Source organism: Rhododendron vialii, chromosome 10a (assembly GCF_030253575.1).
Source record: "Rhododendron vialii isolate Sample 1 chromosome 10a, ASM3025357v1".
In the NCBI taxonomy this organism is placed as follows: Eukaryota; Viridiplantae; Streptophyta; class Magnoliopsida; order Ericales; family Ericaceae; genus Rhododendron; species Rhododendron vialii.
Genome location: NC_080566.1, coordinates 6,986,322 through 7,001,944, shown reverse-complemented (window position 1 = coordinate 7,001,944; position 15,623 = coordinate 6,986,322). Strand labels below are relative to the sequence as shown.

The 15,623-nt window shown below is 38.4% G+C and overlaps 3 protein-coding genes across 3 annotated transcripts; all 3 read left to right on the top strand.

Annotated features, from left to right (window-relative positions):
* Positions 1-813: 813 nt before the first annotated feature.
* Positions 814-7,209, top strand: LOC131304561 (F-box protein At3g07870-like). Its single transcript, XM_058331827.1, has 2 exons — positions 814-2,384; positions 7,107-7,209. Exon 1 carries the CDS (start codon positions 888-890, stop codon positions 2,085-2,087), a length of 1,200 nt encoding a protein of 399 aa, XP_058187810.1. The 5' UTR covers positions 814-887; the 3' UTR covers positions 2,088-2,384; positions 7,107-7,209.
* On the top strand, positions 5,357-8,398 carry LOC131304562 (F-box protein At3g07870-like). The gene is made up of 2 exons (XM_058331828.1): positions 5,357-6,940; positions 8,025-8,398. The coding sequence occupies exon 1, from the start codon at positions 5,543-5,545 to the stop codon at positions 6,617-6,619; it is 1,077 nt and encodes a 358-aa protein (XP_058187811.1). The 5' UTR covers positions 5,357-5,542; the 3' UTR covers positions 6,620-6,940; positions 8,025-8,398.
* Positions 8,399-12,790: 4,392 nt separating this feature from the next.
* On the top strand, positions 12,791-15,179 carry LOC131302818 (F-box protein At3g20690-like). The gene is made up of 3 exons (XM_058329611.1): positions 12,791-13,864; positions 14,075-14,152; positions 15,108-15,179. The coding sequence occupies exons 1-3, from the start codon at positions 12,791-12,793 to the stop codon at positions 15,177-15,179; spliced, it is 1,224 nt and encodes a 407-aa protein (XP_058185594.1).
* Positions 15,180-15,623: the final 444 nt, after the last annotated feature.

Below are 15,623 nucleotides of genomic sequence, written 5' to 3'. Positions count from 1 at the left end.
CCATCTAATACCACCGACACTAATCCTTTTTCTTTTTTTGGTTGTTGCTGTTAATGAACAATCTAACGTAAACTGTAATTCATGCGAAGGTCTAATGAAATTCCTTGTATTTTTGCTTTAGGGTTTTGTGGCGTTGTAAATGGGAAAGTTCTGGGTCCCATATCAAGTCTTTGTAAAGAAGATACTCCTGCGTTGTGAGAAATTTTTGAACACATTTATCTCAGAGGAGCCCTATTATTAATTGGAGGCCATGCAATATGGCAAGTGCGAAACTGCTCAATTTTTTCATAGAAAAATTCTTAGAGCATCTCGAGCCTTTACCTATACTGTTGGTCAAATTCGAGAAAAAAACCACACTGATAAGAAATTCTCCAATGGGAAAACCCAAATCCAAACATATATTTGGGCAAAAGCTTTATTAATGCCATAGTTGTAAGTTTAAGAGACACAATATAGCCTTTGAAAATTTGAGCAAAGATTTGAGTCCCGTCTTAATTTGAACAATAAGTTTAACTGAAATCTCTATCTATTTGATATAGTAGGAATATAGGTTTAAGCCAGGTTGATTTTGATGTGCTTTTACCGTTACGTGTGTTTTGGTTTAATATATTGAGCTAGATTATTTTTTTAACTTTATTTAAATATTTTTGTATTTGTTAATTACACGTCAATTTATTTTTGCTGAATTATTGGTTCGTTGACGGAAAAAAATTAAAAATTAAAAAGTATGACCAAACTTTTTTTTTTAAAGAATAATGGCAAAACTAATCCAAAGGCACCGCAGCTTTCAAGGCATTTGTTTCGAGATTTGATTTCCTCACTTTCGAGTACCTGCGAACTGTGAAGTTCGAAGCGGTGAGGGGTTTTTTTTTTTTTCCCTAGTTAGCATGGAAGACCAGAAGCTATCCATAGCCGAAATCAAAATGGCGATCGAAACCCTATCCGAAGATTTGCTCATGGAGATTCTCTGGAGACTTCCTGTGAAATCCCTGCTTCAATCCAAATCGGTCTGCAAAAACTGGTACGCTCTCATCCAAAACCCTAGCTTCATTTCCCTCCACCACCATCGCGCCGCCTCCATCGCGGCCGCCCAAAACACCGACTGCCTCCTCGTTAAGCGAGCCCTCGACGGCGGCAACGGCAAGATTATCTTGTCCTTGATCCCAAACGAAACCCCAACCGAAGATATAGACATATCTTTCACTGGTTTGGATATTGAGAAACTCCAGCTATTGGGTCCTTGCAACGGCGTCGTTTGTCTGATCAGACTCGCGCTTAACTCCACCATTGTCATATGCAACCCTTCAATGCGAGAATTCAGGGTACTTCCTCAACCCTCTCATAAAAAAGGCTATATGGCTAATTTGGGATTTGGGTTTGATCACTATACCAATGATTATAAAGTGGTTAGGTTCGGGTATCTGGATCCTGAGTTTAAAACTTGTTGGCTTGATGAAAGAATTGAAATATACGAGCTGAGTACAGATTGTTGGAGGGAAGTTGATGCGGCGTCCCCTGTTGAGTACGGTTTCGAGTGCACTTATTCTTCTTGCGTGTCTTGGAATGGGGATTTTTTTTGGTACGCGTTCTGCCACGGTGGTGATGCGGCAATTATTGTGTTTAGTATGACCAACGAGGTGTTCAATGAATTGCCCTTGCCAGAAGTTTGCTTGTTAGACAATTCGGGGGCAAGGGAACTTTTCATTCTGAATGATTCCCTTGCGCTGGCTCTTTATCCAAGTACGTGGGTACCTCCATTGTGGGCGGTGAAGTTGTCATTCGAAAAGTGCTTTGACATATGGGTTATGGATGTACACGGCGTTGAGGTGTCTTGGACTAAAAAAATTTCTATTGGTCCCCTCCAGAAGCCAAACTTTGCATTGGGATTTCGAAAAAATGGTGAGTTCCTTCTCGAGTGCGGTGATGGACAGATGATGTCTGACAACATTGATACCCGGCAGATAAAGGAGTATCAAGTGTACAGTCATTCACCTCCTTGTTGTTTGCAAGTTCTTCCACACACAGAGAGCTTGGTTTCAGTCAAGAGACACAATGAGCATGATGAAACCGATGATTTACATGTTTAACTGGTTGTGGGCTTCCTATTCACGTGATGCACATCGGGCAACTATTACGGCAGTAGTTGCATTTACCTTACTCCAAGCAAAGAAGAATGTAAATGAGTGGCTGCATTTATCTGTTGAGAGGTTTCCTTGACAGTTTTCTCCTCAAAGGCGTTGAAAATGAAAGCTATTTTTTTCAAGCCTGCAAGTCCATGGCTAGGACACAGATAGCCATTTCTCTTTATGGTAACTTTACTTGGGTTTTCTTCAATAGGTTTCATAATCAAGTTTGTTTGTCTCCAAATTGGGTCTTTATCTTATGTCTAGTTTTGTTACACGTGTGTTGAGAAAATCATTGAAGTGGTTGCGCTCAGTCAGAACTCACAAGCCGATTTCCATGAGCATGTAACGATATTTCTTCATCCTAAGAAAACCAGTATTCTGATTTCCCTCTTCTGCAGAAGGTAGACATCCAAGAGTAGTTCATCTTTGCATTTTTTGCTGGGATGGGGTTAAGATTCAAGATATGGATTGATGAGTTGTTTAGCTGTATGGTTTTCATGGAGGTGTTTTTTTAGTTGGATGGGGTAAATGTTTTCTTGAAGGTGTTTGTTTCATGTGGTTAGTAATGTTAATAATAGGTGAGAAATATAACCTCTAATGAGATTGCGTTTAGGCACAAATTGGAAAACCAGTCTGTGGATTTTTTCATGTAGCCGACCCAATTGATTGGGACACAAGGCTTGGTTTGGTTTGGTTAGTCTGTGAATTTCCTGCCTTTGCAATAGGCAGACACCCAAGAGGATCTTTGGATTGCTTAAGGAGGCGGGTTTTGGAATCTAATGGAAGATATGGGATGAAGAGTTGTTAGTTGTGTAGTTTTCATGAAGGTGTCTGTTGCATGTGGTTACTTATAGCTGCTAAAAATGACCTCTAATGCGTTTGCTCAAGATTAGGAGTAAATTGGGAAGAAGTCACGATGTCAATCTTGAGAAACCAGAGCTCATACTTCGACCATCTGTTGTACAGATTAAACTATCCACTGCTAGGTTCATGGCATTGCTAGCTTTCATTTTATGGATTATGAGTAAATAACAGTGTGTTTGTTCCTCCTCTTTCAATCTATTAGACCAGAATTCGATTTTGGAATTGGAAAGTAGTTGTATGTTCCAACCATTATATTTAGTTTAATAACTTCTGCCAAGTTAATTTTCTCCATCGGGATCATGTAACACGAGATTTAATGTTGCAGTGTTGTTTGATGGTGTACTAGTAGGCAGAAATAGCCAAAAGCTATTTCTTTTTTCATTATTGTTGTCAATTACCTTAGCATGTTGTTTGAATTGGAGAGAATGCTGATTCTGTCGCCAAACCTGAGACCTTGAGGAAGATCGCTGTTTTCAGGTTGAGAAGTGAGCTTGTTGTTTCCTGCCTACTCCAGGAGTTCTGCTCACTTGACTTGTGTGCTATCTTTATTTGAGAATACAAAGAGGGCAGGAGAGTTGATCTGTAATTTGATGGAAATTGGGATGGCAATCTCATCCGAAACATATGGATTTCCGAACTGGTCTCTTCTCGATTGAGGCGGGTTTTTACCTGATTCCTTAACCTCGTTTTTATATTTGAACAAACCGACGGGTTTCAATTTTGGTTTAGATTTACACATAATATGCGCACAGAAATGCTAAAACAAATCGAACCCGTAGTATATTCTCATGAATGCTTTAGTAGTGCACGGCTGTGACTCCCTGGCCTCACCCAAAGGTCCCAAACTTCAGGCAAACAACCAGCCACCAGGTTGCGAGAAAATCGTTTGGTTCATCATTTTATTTGCTCATTTATTTTATTTACTTGTTTTAAGTAAATAAGTGACTACAATAATTCGACAAGTTGTTTGTGTTATTTGCTTATTCAAGACCACAAAGTGCAAAAACAAAAATAAATACACAGATAATCTAATCTAATTAAACAAGGTAACTCTATTTTAAGTTTTGGGCTTTATTTCTTTGACGGGACTAATAGTGAGGACAACATAATTCCGCTGGATCGCTAATGATAAGATTAATTACATTAAAACCTCCAGTGGTATTGTGTATCCCATACTCGTGAGCTAATAAGACCGAAACATCAACTGGACAATTTCCATGAAGCAAATCGAGTTGCAGATAGATTAGCTAAAATAGTGATTGAACAAGATGTTCTGATGTTCGAGTTATCTTCTTCAGATGCGTGGCTTTAGAGGTTTCCCGAGATACTTAGTGAAATGTTGGACTTGGTTGTCGAGTGGGGAAGAGGCAAGTCTGATAAAAACACAGTGCTTAAAGGCCCATGTGTACCACCACATATGGAGTGAAATGTTGGAAAATCCTTGTTGATAATTCTTAATCTCATTTTGTTTTCTGTGTACCACATATGGGATTGGACATTGGAGTGAGAGGAAGTGCAAAGATTTTCCAACTCAAAAAGTGTGGATCAAAGTTGTGTCAATCAGAGCATAGTGTGAGAGGTGAGATCCTGGCTTACTGACACAAAGGATTCTTGTTAGATGGTTTTGATTTGTGGGATTTTTTTCGTCTTCTGAACGGTTTTGCTGGCTTTTTTTCTTCTTCTTTGGCTTGTTTTGATTGGTTGATTTTGGCTCTGTACCCTGCCAGTGCGCCAGAAAATTAGTCGAGATGCACGTTGATTCATCCGGACACCCTTGATTTTTTGTCTTGGGCTTTTCTCCCACATCAATATGCGATGAATGAGGATTTTGCAACAATGACAGTGCTCATGAGCATTTACTATCTATTTCGCACAACACTTATATTTTCATGTCTATCGATAGTCAAATAATGGGACACTGAGGTCTACAGCAAAACTAAATTAAGAATAATACATAACAATCCAAAATAAACAACCCATATAGAAAAAAAAGAAAAAAAAAACCCTAGCAACAAGCACTTCTTAATAGTAAGTTGATGCAAGACTGGTGAAACCCCTTATTTGATCTAAATTAGTTTTTGGTACTCTCTCATTCAAACCCCTAGTTTCATTTTCCTCCCCCACAATTGTTACATCATTTTTTTTTTTGGCCTCGTATATCTAACAGACACAGCGCAAGTTAACAAAAAAATAATTTAGTAATTTTTTTTTGCTCCATATTCGATGTACGGTAACATATTTTCCATTATATTCGCAGGATAACATTTCTAATATTATGAAAATACTAGTATAAGATAATAATAATAAAAAAAAATCTGTATACATCTCCACGCTCTCTCTATCTCTCTCCACTCCCCACGTCTCTCTCTCACGCCAGGATTCTCTCTCTCTCTCTCTCTCTCTCTTAAATTCTAGAATTTTTAGGATGGGATTTGGAGGCTTTTTTTAAAAATCAAAAATACATTTGCTTATAAGATGTACTGATTGATTGATTCCTTACATTTCGAGTTTCTGTGAAGCTCTCAGCGGTGAGTTCGCGCCATCAAATCAAAATGGTGATCGAAACCCTATCTGAAGATTTGCTCATGGAGATTCTCTGGAGACTTCCTGTGAAATCCCTGCTTCAATCCAAATCGGTCTGCAAAAACTGGTACGCTCTCATCCAAAGCCCTAGCTTCATTTCCCTTCACCACTATCGTGCCGCCCAAAACACCGACTGCCTCTTCGTTAAGCGAGCCCTCCGCGGCGGCAACGGCAAGATTATCTTGTCCTTTATCCCAAACGAACTGCTAACTGAAGATATAGACATATCTTTCACTCGTTTGGATATTGAAAAGCTTCAACTATTGGGTCCTTGCAACGGCGTCGTTTGTCTCACCGAAGGCGGGTATCACTCCACCATTGTCATATGCAACCCTTCAATGCGAGAATTCAGGGTACTTCCTCAACCCTCTCATAAAAAAGGCTATATGGCTAATTTGGGATTTGGGTTTGATCACTATACGAATGATTATAAAGTGGTTAAGTTCGGGTATCTGGATCCTGAGTTTAAAACTTGGTTGATTGATGAAACAATTGAAATTTATGAGCTGAGTACAGATTCTTGGAGGGAAGTTTATGCAGAGTCCCCTGTTAAGTATGGTTTCCATTGCACTTATTCTTGTTGCGCATCGTGGAATGGGGATTTTTATTGGTACGCGTCCTGCCCCGGTCGTGGTGCGTCAATTATGATGTTTAGTATGACTGACGAGGGGTTCAATGAATTGTCCGTGCCAGAAGTTTGCTTGTTAGACGATTACAGCGAAAGGAAACTTTTCATTCTGAATGATTCCCTTGCGCTGGTTCTTTATCCTAGGGGGTGGGTACCTTCATTGATTCCACCGGTGGATTTTTCATTCGAAAAGTGCTTTGACATATGGGTTATGGATGAACACGGTGTTGAGGTGTCTTGGACTTGGACTAAAAAAATTTCTATTGGTCCCCTCCATAAGCCAAACTTTGCATTGGGATTTCGGAAAAATGGTGAGGTACTTCTCGAGTGCGGTGGTGGACAGATGATGTCGTACAACCTTGATACCCGGCAGATAAAGGAGTATCAGGTGTATGGTCGTTCACCTCCTCATTGTTGACAAGTTCTTCAATACACAGAGAGCTTGGTTTCAGTAAAAAGACACACCGAGCATGATGAAATCGATGATTTACATGTTTATTTACATGTTTAACTGGTTGTGGGCTTCCTATCCACGTGATGCACATCGAGCAACTAAAGTCTTCAAGGTGGTCGTTGCATTTACCTTACTCCAAACGAAGAAGAATTTAAATGAGCGGGTGCATTCATCTGTTGAGAGGTCTCCTTGAAAGTCTTCTCCCCAAAGGCGTTGTAAATGAAAGCTACTTTTTTCAAGCTTGCAAGTCCAGGGCTACGACACAGATAGCCATTTCTCTTTATGGTACCTTTACTTGGATTTTCTTCAATATGTTACATATCAAGTTTGTTTGTCTCCAAATTGGCTCTTTATCTTATTTCTAGTTTTGTTACCTTTACTTGGGTTTTCTTCAATATGTTTCATAATCAAGTTTGTCTGTCTCCAAATTGGTTCTTTATCTTATTTCTAGTTTTGTTACATGTGTGTTGAGAAAATCATTGAAGTGGTTGCTCATTCAGAACTCACAATCCAATTTCTATGAGCATGTAACAATATTTCTTCATCTTAAGAAACCAGTATTCTAATGTCCCTCTTTTGCAAAAGGTAGACATCCAAGAGGAGATCATCTTTTGCATTTTTACTGGGATGGGGTTAAGATTCAAAATATGAATTGATGAGTTGTTTAGTTGTATGTTTTTCATCAAGGTGTTCTTTTTAGTTGGATGGGGTAAATGTTTTCATGAAGGTGTTTGTTTCATGTGGTTAGTAATGTTATTGCTGGGAAGTATAACCTCTAATGAGATTGCTTGAGTTTACGCACAAAGTGGAAAACCAGTCTATGGATTTTTTCATGTAGCCGTCCCCAGTTGATTGGGACACAAGGCTCGGTTTGGTTTGGTTTGTGAATTTGCTGCCTTTGCGTAAGGCAGACACCCAAGAGGATCTTTGGATTGTTTACCGAGATGGGTTTAGGAATCTAATGCGAGATATGGGCTGAAGAGTGGTTAGTTGTGTAGTTTTCATGACGTTGTCTGTTGCATGTGGTTACTTACAGCAGCTAAAAATGACCTCTAATTAGTTTGCTCAAGATTAGGAGCAAATTGGAAAGAAGTCACGATGTCAATCTTGAGAAAACCAGCGCTCATACTTCCACCATCTGTTGTACAGATTAAACTATCCACTGCTAGGGTCATGGTGTTGCTAGCTTTTGTTTTATGAATTATGAGTAAATAACATTGTGTTTGTTCCTCCTCTTTCAATCTATTAGACCAGAATTCGATTTTGGAATTGGAAAATAGTTGTATGGTCCAACAATTATATTTAGTTTAATTTCTGCCAAGCTAATTTTCTTCATCGGTATCATGTAACACGAGATTTATTGTTGCAGTGTTTGATGGTACTAGTAGGTGTTATTTTTCGACTTCACACAATCATGGGAGGATGCCAAAAGCTATTTCTTTTTTCGTTATTGTCGTCAATTACCTTAGCATGTTGTTTGGGAAGTTGTTTGAATTGGAGAGAATGCTGATTCTGTCACCAAACTTGAGACCTTGGGGAAGATCGCTGTGCACTCTTTCAGGTTGAGAAGTGAGCTTCTTGTTTCCTGCCTTCTCCAGGAGTTCTGCTTACTCTGACTTGTTTGCTAATATCTTTTTTTTGAGAATACTAAGAGGGCTGGAGAGTTGATCTGTAACTTGATGGAAAATGGGATGGCAATCTCATCCAAAACGTATGGATTTCCGAACCGATCATAATTGATCCCGTTAAGCCTCTTATGTCTTAGGGCTCGTTTGGTTCGTCATTTTATTTGCTCATTTATTTCATTTACTTGTTTTAAGTAAATAAGTAACTAGAATAATTCGACAAGTTGTTTGTGTTATTTGCTTGTTCAAGACCACAAACTACCAAAACAAATGTAAATACACAGATAAGCTAATGTAATTAAACAAAGGTAACTCTATTTTCAGTTTTGGGCTTCATTTCTTTGACAAGACTAATAGCGAAGACACATAATTCTGCTGGATTGCTATTGATAAGATTAATTACATTAAAACCCCCAGTGGTATTGTGTATCCCATACTCGTGAGATTGAAGTGTTTAGGAGCCAATTATCTTTTCAATTATGAACTTCAAGTTGTAAATTATAAATTTTTGAAAAAGACTGAAACTCTCCCTGTGAAGTGTTGATGGAGGAATGCAAATAGATGATGGCCGAGACTGAAACTTCGGCTGGACACACTTTCCGTGAAGCGAATCGAGTGTTAGACAGATTAGCTAAAACGGGGATTGAACAAGATGTTTTGATGTTCGAGTTATCTTCTTCAGATGCGCGGCTTGAGAGTTTTTCCTGAAAAGATGCGCGGCTTAATAGTTTTCCCTGAAAAACTTGGTGACATGCTGGACTTGGTTGCCGAGTGGCGAAGAGGCATGTCTGATAAAAGAACAGTGCTTTAAGGCCACTGTGTACCACATATGGAGTGAGAGGAAGTGGAAGATTTTCCAACGCAAAAAGTGTGGATGAAAGTTGTGTCAATCAGAGCATAGTGTGAGAGGTGAGATCCTGGCTTACTGTATAGAAAGAGGCTGTGTGAAAGTCTGGGGCATATACACAAAAGGATTCTTATTAGATGGTTTTGATTTGTGGGAATTTTTTGTTGCCGGGAATTAGTCAAGATGCACGTTAATTCATCCAGATGCCTTGATTTTTGGTCTTTGGCTTTTCTCCCACATTAATATGTGATGAATAGGGATCTTTCAACAGTACATGACGGTGCTCAGGAGAACTTGCTCTTTTTCGCTCAACATTTGCTGTATTTTTTTCATGTCTAGCAGCAGCCATATTATATTAAAAAATATACAATAACAAGACACTGTGGTCCACAACAATTAAATCAAGCACAATACAATACATAACGATCCAAAACATAACCTATAGGAAAAAAGAAAAAAGAAACTTGCAACAAGCATTTCTTAGTAGTAATTAGTTGATGCAAGCCGGTGAAACCACTTATTTGATCCAAATCAATTTGTAAAACGTGGTGTACTCTCATCCAAAACCCTATCTTCATTTCCCTCTGCCACAATCACACCACCTCCATCGTCATCGCTGAAAACACCAACTGCTTCCTCGTTAAACGATCCCTCAATAACGGTTGCACATTATCTTGTCCTTCATCCCCAACAAAACCCGAACCGAAGATAAAGAAATTGATCTAGATATTGAAAAACTCCAACACTTGGGGTCCTTGAAACGGCATAGAATATCCACCAGACTTGGGTTTAATTCCACCATTGTCATATACTACAACCCTTCAATTAGAGAATTCAAGGTACTTCTTCAATCTTCTTATTAAAAAAAAGACCGTTTAGGTGATTTGGGTTTTATGTTTGATCCTTATACCGTCGATTATAAAGTGTTTAAGTTCGCGTATCTAGGATCAGATTTTAGCACTTGGTTTATTGATGAAAGAATTGAGTTGAGTACAAATTCTTGGAGGGAATTTTAGGTGGTGCCCCCTATTTAAGTTCGGCTTGCATTGTTGTTATTCTACTTGTACATCGTGGAATAGGGATTTTTATTGATACGCGTTCTATCCCGGTGGTGATGGGCAGCTCTGTTCCGATAAGGTTCTTATTTTTTACAATAAATACTTATTTTTCGCTTTACGAGACATGTCATTCTTCCGTAACACATTAACACATAACATTTTATTCAAACGGTCCCGCTAATAGGTGCCCCTAGGGCAATACTTTAGGGGCAATAAATATACCTAAAACTATGGGTTGTGTTTATGGGTATTCACAAAGCATTACTTTTCACCACTATTTTCTAAACTACCCATAAATGTTTGTAATGCTTTTTTTAATGACAACACTACTGTCATTTCCTTTTAAAAATTAGGTAGGTGAAAGGTTTTCATTGCAAATAAAAAGATTACGTACAAGGAAGAGGGGTTTTATTTTATTATTATTATTATTATTATTATTATTTTTTTGGGGGGGGGGGTTGGCTATGAGGAGATGGATTTTTTTTTTTTTTCAAGTTGGCTACAAAAAGATTACGTGCAAATAAAAAAATTAGATAGGTCATAGGTGCATGTATTCTACTGTTGTTCCCGTAAGTAATTAATTTATTCCTTAATATTATTTAGACAATATAAATTTTAAAAAATATATAAAAATAAAAACAAGCTAGATTTAATTAGAGAGTGGGATGGGTGCTACTCATTATATTGTTTTTTTGAAACCAGATGCTTGCGTTGCGTAACTCAACTAATTCCGAAGTCCTGAAGTTAATGACTAGACAAACCTTCCAGTGGCATCGAGGTTTAAAGTTTTTGGCCTCTGGCCAAATCACTTATTTGTTTTCTTATACCCACTTGGCCAAATCCCTTGGGGTTGGTTCTACCCATTGTTCTCCTCCTCAACCTTAATAACAATTATAACCTGTAAAAATCAGTTCATTACAAATAATTGCCACTAATACATTCAATTGTAATTTACGTATCCACAAAAATTTCAGTCAGAAATTATTTTAACATAACCGTATAAAGCAAACATAAAACATGGAGTAGTTAATAGTTATGAATTTTTTTATAACCAAACTACATAAGTAATACAGAGATAGTAAAATTTGATACAGGGGTAGATTTGACCCTATTTGATACTACTAAGATCATTAATGACAGTAATTGGAGAACACATAATTTATCAATGTACATCATTAATTATTCTTTCAAGTTAGAATGGTGCATACTGCATACCAACTTTTACCTCATTTAATATGCTTAAAGTTGTGCCGGGCACCTGTTAGAATTGGCCTTTAATAAAAAAAAAAAAAAGTACTCCACTTATTTCCTTTAATGAAACGGGTTGCGTTTAGTATATGACCTAAGATTCTACGAAGTGTTCAATGAAATACCCATTCGAGAAGTTTTTACACTCATCTAAGGGGAAAACGAATTTAATTATGTTCACCCTCCAAAAACCCAACTTTACGTTATGGATTTCGGCAAAATGGCGAGTTACTCTTGGAGGGAGCAGCGCTAAACAGATGATGCCGTACAACCTTCATACCCAACAGGCCAACAGTTTGGAGGAGTATCAAGTGTCCGTTCATTCTCCTCCACGATGTTTACAGCCATTCTCTTGTACACAAAAGAACTTGGATTTAGTCGACAGACATAATGCGTGTGATTTTTTTTAATTTTTTGATCCGGCGTGATGATTTACACATTTGAGAAAATCTTGTTTATGGAGATGCAACACTCAATCGTAACCGTCTAAAAGTGTTCTGGACGGTCGGGACCTGGAAAAATTTCATTAAAATTCGGATACTTTGGGACGACTGTGACTATTTACGGAAGTACCGTAAAGATGTGTATCTCTACGCATTTAAACTTGCTTCGATGCTTCCCATCCTCGTGACTAGCATACATTGGTGCAGTTTTGCACGCACAATTAAAGTCTTGTAGGCGAAAAGAAGTAATAAGTTCTTTCATTTGATGTAAAAAAACTGAATAGTAAAATAGGAAATTAATATTCGCGCTTCATTTTTTTTTATTGTTGGAGCTCCATTTTGGTTATTAAGTTACTAATAACTTCGCGTTAAAATTAAAGCGCAATCAGTAAAAAATGGAGGGCGAAAATCAATTTCTGTAAAATATACATGAAAAATAATGTATATTTTATCCAAAAATTCCAATTTGTACGTAGTTTTACAAAAAATATACTATATATATAAGTCAAATTATTAAAATACTAAATTTTACAGGGTAAAAAGTACATAGGCTCCTCCACGGGAAATTTTTTATTTTTTATTTATACTCCTTAAACGACAACTACTCTTCATCACTGGTAGCAAATGCAAAAATGGCGATGGAAATCCTATCTGAAGATCTGCTCATGGAGATTCTGTGGAGGCTTCCGGTGAACCCCCTCCTTCGATCCAAATAAGCCTGAAAATTCAGTAACGGCCAAAGGGTGGGATAGTGTTTTGCCGAGAGAGAGAGAGAGAGAGAGAGAGAGAGAGAGAGAGAGAGAGAGAGAGAGAGAGAGAGAGAGAGCGCTATAAAACAACCAGACATATCTTGGATCCCTCGCACCATCAAATCAACCATATATATCTTGGATCCCTCGCACCATCAAATCAAAATGGCGATCGAAAACCTATCTGAAGATCTGCTCATGGAGATTCTGTGGAGGCTTCCAGTGAAAACCCTTCTTCAATTGAAGTCAGTCTGCAAAAACTGGTATGCTTTCATCCAAAACCCTAACTTTATTTACCTCCACCACTGTCGCATCGCCTCAATCGCCGCCGCCGAAAACACCGATTGCCTCCTCGTTAAGCGATTCCTTAACGACGGCAGCGGCGGCGTCGTATTATCCTTCGTCACAAACGAAACCCCAGTTGAGGATATAGACATATCTTCCACTGGTCTAGATATCAAACACCTGCAGATCTTGGGTCCTTGTTATGGCGTCGTTTGTCTCTCCCGATTCGGTTTGAACTCCCCCCTTGTGTTATGCAACCCTTCAATGAAAGAATTCAGGGTACTTCCTCCTCCTGCTTACAAAAATGATCATATTACCAATTTGGGATTTGGGTACGATCACTTTACAGGTGGTTATAAAGTGGTTAGATTTGCCATGATGAGTACGGATATACCCACTAGGGGCATTGATGAAATGATTGAAATATATGACTCGAGTACAGATTCTTGGAGGGAAGTTCACACTCAGTCCCCTATCCAGTCCGGTTTCCACTGTTGTCATGATTCGTACGCATCGTGGAATGGGGATTGTTTCTGGTACGCCTACCGTCACCATAATGGTGGTGCAGTGATTATGGCGTTTAGCATGACCTACGAGGTATTTGAACAAATGCCTGTGCCAGAAGTTTGCCTGTCAGACCAGTACAGTGAAATGAAACTTTTTGTCTTGAATGATTCCCTTGCCATGGTTATTTATCCAAACTGGTGGTCAAATCCATTTTTCTTTGAACCTGGGGAGTTTTTGATGGAGAAGTCCTTTGACATATGGGTAATGAATGAAGAGGATGTTGAGGTGTTGTGGACTAAAAAGTTCACCATCGGACCTTTCCAGGGAGTTGACTGGGCATTGGGGTTTCGACAAAATGGTGAGTTCCTTGTGGAGAGCGGCTATGGACAAATGATGTCGTACAACCTTAATACCCAAGAAAGAAAGGAGTATCAAGTCCATGATCAAGTACGAGGTTGGCCTCCACCCCCAAATATGCAAGTTCTTCTATATACGGAGAGCTTGGTTTCGGTCAAGAGACACAATTAGCATGATGGACACGTTGAGTCATAGCAATAACTCCCCTATGGGCTTTTGTAAATTTTGAGCAGTTGGAAAACAAGTTTTGTGCCGCGCAATGGGCTTGTGAGTCCTTTAGGTGGTTGTTGTCATTTGCAGTACTGCCAAAGGATAAAGAAGGTAAATGAATGGTTCACATCAGCTTCTGAGAGGTCTCCTCTAAGGCGGTTTCTTCCGGTATGCAAAGGATGGAAAGGTTTGAGTTTCATGGCTTGGACGATTGATAGCCATGTTCAGTATCTTGTGTCTTGATTTTACTTGTCTTTTCTGTACTATATTTTGCATGTATATATATTTTTTGATAAGTTGTACTATATTTTGCATAACGGGATTCGGTTGCCTCCAAATAAGGTCTTAATCATACTATTTCGATATTTCCGACTTTGTCAATCTCATCTGAAGACACGACAAGTTAAATTAGCTTGGGTTTTTTTGAATGTGTTTTGAAATTGAATTTCCTTGATTACAAATTTCGTCTTAATCATTCATCTGACTTTGTCACACTCATGTTAAGAAACACATTAAACTGCTTTCTGAACCACGAGAAACAATTGACCACTTGATGAAATTGGATTTGCTTGTCAAAACCCAGTCCTTGAATTACCTGCATTTGCACAAGGAAGACACCTAAGTGTAGCTCATTAGTGGATCAAGGAGAGTATTTGTACTCTTTGGCTGGTAGGGGGTTATGATGCAAGTTATTAATTGCGGAATTTGTCACCAATTTTAGTCTCTTTCTGTAGATGTGTATAACATATGTTCTATGGTTTCTCAAACAGTAGTAGCTGCTAGGGTATAATGGTTAATGATGTTGCGCAAAATTAGAAGCAAATTGGGAAGAAACAAGGTTAATCTTTAGAAGCCGTAGCTCATATCCTCTAATGTGTCACACCACCCATAAAAACATCCAGCGCTATGGCCATGATGAAAAGCTGCATGTTCAGTGGTATTATTTCATTTTTACATAATAGCTGTTCGTTTGAAATTAGCTAAGTGTTTTTCCGTTTTTTCACTTTACAAAACTAGTGTCGCATTTGTTTCTAGCCATTGACAAGAGAGTTTTTTCTGGTCTACGTACCATTACTGAGGTGTATTGGTTAACTTTATATTTGTGCTTATTCTATGTTTGTAGTTTTTTGTGTGGGGATTTATGGAATCTCTGGTTGTTGCACTATTGTTTGATGCTAGCCATTGTGCTATATGATACCTGTCCTTTTGTTGTCGGATGCATATATCTGATACTAAAATATGGACATTCATACCGGAGGGAACCAGCCAAGGTTTCTTCTTAGCTATGTGGCGGTGTCACCACATCCTTTTCACTATATGTTTTCGTGAGGCTTAGGAAAAAGTGTTATGTATATCACATGAATGTGTGGTGAAAAGGGCGTTGGGAAACCACGCGACGGTGCCTCAAGACCATCTAATAATTACTTGATAAGAGAGCATCTCCAATGCACTCCCTAAAAATGTGTTCTAAATTGAATCCTAAAGTGTACATGTGAACCTAGGAAGGATTCGGAAATGAAACTTATGAGCTCATGACCGAATTGGTCGGGAGGGGCATTGTGCATTCATGAAATGTTGAGCAAATAATTCCTCATTAAAAGAGTTGGAACTGCTGATTTGATTGATTGTGTGAATTTGA